Source organism: Primulina tabacum, chromosome 16 (genome assembly GCF_025594145.1).
Source record: "Primulina tabacum isolate GXHZ01 chromosome 16, ASM2559414v2, whole genome shotgun sequence".
Classification (NCBI taxonomy): Eukaryota; Viridiplantae; Streptophyta; class Magnoliopsida; order Lamiales; family Gesneriaceae; genus Primulina; species Primulina tabacum.
The window spans coordinates 26,665,602-26,674,347 of NC_134565.1; the positions used below are offsets into that span (position 1 = coordinate 26,665,602).

Below are 8,746 nucleotides of genomic sequence, written 5' to 3' on the forward strand. Positions count from 1 at the left end.
ATTCCATCTCGAAGGACAACAACAAATGATGTTTATAATTTATACATGAATGAAAAAGTGCAGTTGATGTCTTTAATGAAACAACATGGTCCAAGAATTTCTATAACTACAGACACATGGACATCAATACAGAAAGTGAATTATATGTGTCTAACGGCTCATTTTATTGATGATGAATGGACTTTGCAAAAGAGAATTTTGAATTTTTGTCCGATTTTCGGACATAAGAGTGATGATGTGGGTAAAGCAGTTGAAAAATGTTTACTTGATTGGAGAATTGATAAAATCTTTACCATCACAGTTGATAATGCTTCATCAAATGATGGTGCAATAACATATTTGCAAAAAAAGTTTGACAATTGGAAAACAAATATTTTAGGGGGATAAAATTTTTACACATATGTATTGCACATATTGTCAACCTTATTGTGCAGGATGGTCTGAAAGGGAAAGACGAAGATTTAGCTATCTCTCGAATTAGAGGAGCAGTGAGGTATGTCCGAAACTCGCCAGCAAGGTATAAAAGATTTTGTGAATGTGTTGAGATCGAAAAGATAGATACAAAGAAATTGTTAAGCCTTGATGTACCTACAAGATGGAACTCAACATATCTAATGTTAGAGTCTGCAATATCTTTGAAAAGAGCATTTGATTCATATGCCGATATAGATCTTGCCTACGTGAATGATCTCTTGAAACCACCGTATGATGGGATTCCATCGGAATATGATTGGGAAAGGGCTAGTTTGTTGGTCAAGTTTCTTGGACACTTTTACAAGCTCACTTTGGCAATTTCTGGCTCTCTATATGTCACTTCGAACATCATATTTCATGAAATAAGTGCTGTTGACATGCTTCTAAAACAGTGGTTAGGAAGCGATGATTTTGAACTAAGTGAAATGTCAAGAAAAATGAAAGATAAGTTTGACAAGTATTGGGGCTCGATTGAAAAAATGAACATGATGTTGTATTATGCAGTGATTCTTGATCCTCGTCACAAATTAGAGTTTGTTGAGTTTTCATTTGATACAATGTATGATGATATCGGAAAGAGCGCGATGATGAAGGAAAAAGTGAAGAGTGGAATGCAAGAAATTTTTTTCGATTATAAAGTGACACATGGAACTCCAGGAAGTCCGGTACGTTCTGCATTAGGTTCTACATCATTTTCAAAAGATTCTCAACCTAATAATTCAATGACTTCTCGAGCATACTTGAAAGATGAGTTTAGAAAATACAAACTTGGTGGGAAAAAAGAACATGTGAAGTCAGAATTGGAGAAATATATAGGTGAGGATCCTGAGGATTATGATGAAAATTTTGACATCCTTCAGTGGTGGAAAGTCAATTCTCCCAGATTTCCTATTCTTTCTCGATTGGCACGTGATATCTTAGCTATTCCTGTGTCCACTGTTGCTTCGGAATCAGCATTTAGTACAGGTGGTCGTGTTTTGGATGCTTTTAGAAGTTCACTGTCTCCTAGAATAGTTCAAGCTTTGGTATGTACCCAAGATTGGCTAAGGTTGGATTCTAAGCCTATATGCGTGGAGGAAGATTTAGCTGAAATCGAAATACTTGAGAAAGACATATTTTTTGTCTCTTTACTTTTCTATATTTATTCTTAATGGTTATGTTTTATTCTCTAATGACTAATCTATTTGTTTTTTTATTTTTGGCATAGAATTAACAAACTCAGGGAAGGATTCAACCATAATTGATATATAATTATGGAAAACATCAACAATCGATTATTGTAAGTTTTTAAAGTCTAAATTCATTATATTCGATGACTGTAAATACTAATATGCGCATACCCTTATCCATGTTTTGCTTTTCAATGCAGTTTACTAAAAATAATTGTGTATTGTGACTGTGGCTTACTAGCATTATTAAGCTGGTTTTTCAGATACAGGAAGATGTTTTGCGTGGAGAGCTAGTTAATCTAAACAATTTGTGTTTTCTCGTTCTTCTCAACAATTTGTGTTTACTACTTTGTCTTTTCACTTTGTAGTGTTTTATAATTTGATGCAAATTATTAATGAAACTCTATGATGCAGCGAGTCAACCACAGCGAGCACACTTGTCGCACAAATCAGTTCATCGCCTGGGGTAGCTTGGATGAAAATTCAAGATGGTTACAACTGCAGCCAGGCGATATGCTAGGGCAATTGGCATAATGTGTTCTTATAACTCGAGTCATTTTGTTTGACAATGGTATTATGTTCACTTCAAAATGAATGTCAAATTTGAGTCTTTCGTTTTTCTTGTTGTGTTGAAGTTTGGTACAATTCGCCAATTCGGTGTGAAATCTTAGCCGTTGGATATGTACGACTCATTGCGTCGAGTACTTACTATTTAACTTAAAAAACTTATTAAGTAGATTTTTAAATTTTTTTTTTCCTAAATGAAAGATTTAAAGTGATATTTCTTTAAAAGATATAGTAACAAAATATAGTGGTTTTTAAAATAGATAATATTGTCTTTCAAACTTATTATCATTGAACTGAGTTTTGGCTTTTGGGTAATACCTCCACGAAGTACTAATACACAACTTAGTTTTCGGTGCCAAACCATCTCTCAACCGGTGGTGTGCGATCAGCAGCCTATTTACAATCCATACCGATTGAGACCAATTGCAGTTTAAAAATATACCAATTGAATTGATTTGGACAAAAACTTCATTAATAAAAAAAATCCTAAAAGACATGTTAATCTAAACAAAAATTTCGGGTATCCGAAATCGGGTACCCGACTACAAAGGAAAGTTTCGGGTACCCGAACCGTCGGGTAGCACCGATTAAAGTTCGGGTTCGGGTACTAAATAAGCTACCCGAAAAATTTCGGGTATCCGACCCGAAGTACCCGACCCGATGCCCACCCCTACATACAGCAGGAAGTGAAGAATGTTTTGGCACCGACACGGTAACGGAAATGGAATCTCTATTCTAGCAGAGTTAGGAGGCGACAGTGACGGAACGTAACGGTCACGGCGTTATCTATGTGGAACCCCACCGCCTCACCTCATTTGTAGTTCACGTGAATATGTTTGCCACACCATGTATGTGACAACGAGACAACACAAATTGGAACGGTGAGCAATTTTGACAGATCGATACCATTTTATTCCAGCGCTTCTGATTTTTAATGTTTCAATAATGAATTAAAAAAATACAAAAACTTGTGTGAAACGATTTCATATGTCGTATTTTGTGAGAGGAATATCTTATTTGGGTCATAGTATTACTTTTTATGCTAAAAATATTACTTTTCATTGTGAATATCGGTAAGGTCGACCCGTCTCACAGATAAAGATTTGTGAGACCGTTTCACAAGAGACTTACTCTTAAAAAAATTATTATTTATTCATTGCATAATATTAAGTTTTTTTGTGAAGCGATCTCAGATTTCTTAATTCGTGAGACGAGTCGTCCATGTCATATTTACAATAACAAATAATAATTTTGACATAATAAATAATATTTTTTATTGATGACTCAAATATAACATTTATCTCACAAAATTGACATGTTAAACAGTTGAATTTAACGGAAAATAATCGACCCTCGAGTTTGCTTCACTATACACACACACACACACAACATAGAGCATAGAAGACAAATTAAATTGCTATTTCGAAGGACATTTATGATATTGATTAATATACATTCGAGTGTACGTATGTTATCGTATGAAAAAAGTAAAATGTACCTCGAATTTTTATTTATTATACACAATGATTCAATTAGTATCGATCACGAGTGGGGACTATGGTCTTGACTCTTGCCGTCGAGTAAAATGGGTGAGAGGGGCGGGTCTCTCATGCAAATGGATCATATAGTGCACTCATTCTGTATATTTCAAGAAACCCCATTCTCTATTTTATATATTAATTAATTAATACTCAAATGAAATGAATGATGCAGACTAACAAACAAACAACCTAAGTGATGACTCATTATGCAGAAGAAACATAATTATTATGAAAAGTGGCCAAAACATAAGGGTTGGGAATCTTACTATGACACGTGTATATATTGCGAGTTTCGATTATTAATAGTTTATCTGATATCAATGTCTTAAGTTTATAGAAAAGTGTAGAGTTCAAGACCATAACAAATATGTCCCAAAATTATAGTCGAGGTAGCGCTAAATAAATTTGCCAAAAGTATATTTTCTTTGTCAGTGTTTAATTATTTAGATTGAGTTGGGATTTAGATTCTATTTCCTTACAATTATTATTCAAATAACTGATTTTTTACAATTAATGTAAATTTAATAATTTATTCTTTAAATTTATTATCCTTCATGAGTTTCCTTTAATTCTCTAATTCAAATTTTCAATTTTTGTGACTTACCGATAAAGTTATATCCAAAGACTGATTTAGGACTCGTGTCGCTTGTTTTTAGAAGTCAGATTATTATACATTTGGCACGATCGTATGACTGACATGCCCGCAAATTTTCTTGATAAACAAATTGGCACGCCTAGTGAGACCACAATGCTACCTTCAAGGTGGGACATATTCTTGTTTCACTTAAGTGTGCCACGGGTTCATTGATGTTACTGGATGATTCAAACACAAAAAGATGTTTGGATCCGATGTCTTCATGGGAAATAAAATTGTTACATAATCCATTCAAAATGGTATTTTGAAGGATTGTGCTAGAGTTCTTGTTGATGAAAAGTAAAAAGTGGTTATGAAGAAACCTACCAATGTGATGACTAAACATATCAAGCCATTTTATATCACACCACATGCTAATGGAACGTTGATGTCTAGATTATTGATAGATAATGGATATGATGTCAATATTCTACCCTACATAATTCTTCAAAAGTTGGAGAAGAGTGTGGAAATCTTAATTTCTACGGAAGTTTATGTTGCATCTTTTACTAAAGAATCAACAAAAACTTTGGGATTTTTATCACCAAATGTCATTGTAGTGTCTTGATCCTCTCTATCAACTTTCTTCGTGGTCAATAGTGCTAGCTTCCATGCTTTGTTAGGGAGGGATTAGATTAATACCAATCACTGTCTGCCATCAACCATGCACAAATTACTGTTAATGTCGAAAAGAGATGATGTAGAGGTGGTACCAGATGATTCGCAGACGTATCAATCTAAGTTTAATGCTGTAGAAGCTAGATATTATGATGGAGCTTTTGGTCTTATTAAGTTTAGTAACTATAGGGTGAATGGATAACGTGGGGCAGTGTACATGGATATTCAGAAAGTTAAAGAAGCAGTTGAGAATGTTCTCAAACCCAATACCATGGTCTCTCCTAGACCCATGGACCAATCTATTATTGAGAAAGTCGATCATTCAGTTCACTACAAAGAGATGGAAGTGGCTGCAACTTCCGAGTGGAAAGCCACACTGCAATACTTGGTGAATGAAGTGTAATCTAGAGAGTTGTGGGATATTGATGGAGCTGAAATAATATTGATGAGGAATGTGGAGGAAATAGAGTTACAATTGGAGGATTTAATTTTAGCTCTAGCTCATATGGAAGATCAATGGTCGGAGACTCAAGATCCCTTGAAAGAAGTGAATTTAAGAACTATGGAATGCCCAAAACCTACATATATCAATGATTTGTTGGGAGAAGAGATGAAGAAAGAAATTGTGAAACTTCTTACATAATTCAAAGATTGCTTTGCATGGGAATATGGAGATATGTCAGGCTTAGAGCATGAATTGGTAGAGCATAGACTACAAATTAAAGACGATTTTAGACCATACCAGCAGCTGGATAGAAGGATGTCCAAAGCAATTGAGTCAAGAGTAAAAAAAAAAGAAATTGAAAAATTACTCAAATTTAAATTCATCCGTTCAGTGAGGTATATGAAAGACTAGCAAATATAGTCCATGATATGAAAAAAATGGGAAACTTTGACTTTGTATAGATTTCAGAGGAATTGTGTCACCTCCAAAGATGTTTATGTCATACTAATAGCTGATATGCTTATTGATGTAGTGGCGAAAATGAGTTGATGTCATTCATCTCTGGATTTTCAAGATACAATCAAATAAAAATAGCAGAGGAAGATGTATCCAAGACAGCTTTTAGATGTCTTGGGATGAGCCACGAATGCAATCTTCCACGACATGATAGCCATGTGTTTGGAGGTGCATATTGATGACATTGTTGTGAAGTCAAAAATAGCATCGAATCACCTTGGCCATTTAAGAAAGAGTTTCATAAGGATGATGCGACACAATTTAAAGTTAAAACCTTTAAAGTGTGTTTTTGGTGTATAGGCTAGAAATTTCCTTGGCCTTTTAGTTCACCAAAAAAGAATGGAGGTAGATAAGAATATGAATAAAGCTATCATAGGAGGCTATGCCGCTAAAGAATAAAAAGGAGCTGCAAAGATTCCTCGGCCAGGTACATTATTTAAGAACATTAATCTCAAACTTGGTAGGTAAGATTCGAGAATTTTCTTTGTTGTTAAAATTAAAAGACTTTGAAGAGTTTAAAAGGGAAAGATATCACCAAGAATCTTTTGATAAAATAAATGAGTACTTGTCTAAACCCCCAGTCCAGATGCCCCCAAAGCATGATTTTTCCCTCAAATTGTATAAATCATCTGCTCAAGAATCTATTGGGTGTCTTCTGACACAAAATAACCAGGACAATCATGAGCAGACTATTTATTATTTAAGTCGAACGCTTACAGATGTATTATAAGATATTTGGTAATAGAGAAATTTTGTTTGATATTATATTATTTGTGCACGAAATTAAGGCATTATTCGATCCATTCAGGAGTTTATATGATTTCACAAATAGATCTTGTCAAATATATGCTTTGCAGGCTTATTTTGACAAGGAGGATTGGTAAATGGTCACTAGAATTGGTCGAATTCACTTTGATTCATTTCCCTCAGGTGAAAGGCCAAGTTGTGGCTGATTTTCTAGCGGACCATCTTATGGTCGAAGTGGCGGGGAGTGTACTAACTGATATCCCAATGTATTATGATAATCAGTCATGGATTTTGAAGTTTGATGGTTTGAGTACATAGAGGACATCAGAGGCTAGAATTGTGATAACATCCCCAACTGGAGTCATGACGGATTTGTCATTTAATCTTGACTTCTCATGCACAATATTCGAGCTGAGTATGAAGCACTAATGATTGGCTTAGAGGTTTTGCGAGATTTGGGAGTAAAATATGTTTTAATTATTGGAGATTCTCGGTTGGTTCTCAAACAAATGTTAAGGAAATATAAATGTTCAAGTTCGACGTTAGCCCCTTACTTGACCATCGCTTCGTAACTCATTGATGATTTTGAAGATGTGTCCTTCCAACACATGCTGACACAAGACAATTGGGAAGCTAATGAGTTGGCTCAGATTGCTTCTGGTTTGAGGATTTCACCCGAGCTTACTCATAAGTTTTTGGTACAAAAGAGAAATCATCATTCAATTCACAAGCAAGGAATACAAGTAAACACTTTTGATATTGATGTTGATCTTGCCGGGGATTGCAGGAATGGGATAAAAGAGGCGTTGAGGAATCCTGAAAAAAATTACAATATGGTTTGAAGATGAGAATTCTACATTATGTTTTGGTGGAGGATGAACTGTACTGGAAGGGAAAATTGGTCTATTGTTGCGATGTTTGGGTTTTCTAGAGTCCATAAAAGTGATGTAGCAAATTCATGAAGAAATATGTGGAGCACACCAATCAGGGATTAAATGAGGTGGTTAATCCGTAGACATGGTTATTACTGGCCAATGATGATAAAAGATTGTTTAAGCTATTCAAGAGGGTGCCAACAATGCCAAAAGCATGAGAATATTCAGAGGATACTAGCTGATGAAATGCATGCTATCGCAAAGTCATGACCATTTCAGGGGTGAGCTATGGATTTGATATGTAAAATATATCCTCCTTCATCTAAAGACCATTCTTTAATAATTGTGGCTACTGATTTTTTCACCAAGTGCGTTGAAACTCTACCTATGAAAAAGGTGGAGCAGAAGGATGTTATTACTTTCGTGGAGGAGTATATTATTCATAGATTTAGGATTCCGCAATCAATTACTACCGACCAGAGAACTGTGTTAGTATGATCAGAAATGAAAGATTTTACTGAAGAACATGAGATCCAGTTGATTAATTTTTCACCTCACTATCCACAATCTAATGGCCAAGCTGAAGCTTCAAACCAAGTGTTGATTAAATTATTGAAAAATATTATGGAGGATAACTCCCGAGATTGGCATCGTTTGTTATCGGAAACCTTTTAGGCTTATCGAATGTCAAAATGAAGTGCTATTGGTTTAAGTTCGTTACCTTGACTTGCGGACATGATGCAGTGCTGAGGTGGTGATTTCTTCTTTGAGAGTGATGAAACAAAATGAGTTGGAGCCAGAGCTTGCAATGATCATGGAACTTGAAGATATAAATGAGCTAAGAATGCAAACGTGTAATAATTTGTTACTTCAGAAAGCCAAGGTAGTCAAAAGTTACAATAAACGCGTAATAAGAAAATGTTTGAGAAAGGGGATGTAGTTTGGAAGATGATTCGGCCCCTTGTGTCAAAAGATAGGGAATTCAGAAAATGGTCTTTTAATTGGGAAGGACCATTCAAGGTTCATCCTGTGTTGGATGGAAATGCGTATTGGTTGGCAATTCTGGATGGAAAGCCTCACAGCAGTTGCATTAATGGCAAGTACTTGAAACACTATTATCCCAATAGTTGGGTGGGGATGCAAGAGACAGGTGGTTCATA

The 8,746-nt window shown here is 35.1% G+C and overlaps 1 protein-coding gene across 2 annotated transcripts; it reads left to right on the top strand.

Annotated features, from left to right (window-relative positions):
• The first annotated feature begins 227 nt into the window (after nucleotides 1-227).
• LOC142529328 (zinc finger BED domain-containing protein RICESLEEPER 2-like) lies at nucleotides 228-2,389 on the top strand. 2 transcript variants are annotated; one of them, XM_075634841.1, is made up of 2 exons: nucleotides 228-1,753; nucleotides 2,058-2,389. In XM_075634841.1, the coding sequence occupies exon 1, from the start codon at nucleotides 615-617 to the stop codon at nucleotides 1,623-1,625; it is 1,011 nt and encodes a 336-aa protein (XP_075490956.1). In that variant the 5' UTR covers nucleotides 228-614; the 3' UTR covers nucleotides 1,626-1,753; nucleotides 2,058-2,389. The 2 variants fall into 2 exon arrangements, with proteins under 2 accessions (XP_075490956.1, XP_075490957.1); XM_075634842.1 differs by having other exon boundaries at nucleotides 2,062-2,389.
• The last annotated feature ends 6,357 nt before the right edge of the window (nucleotides 2,390-8,746 follow it).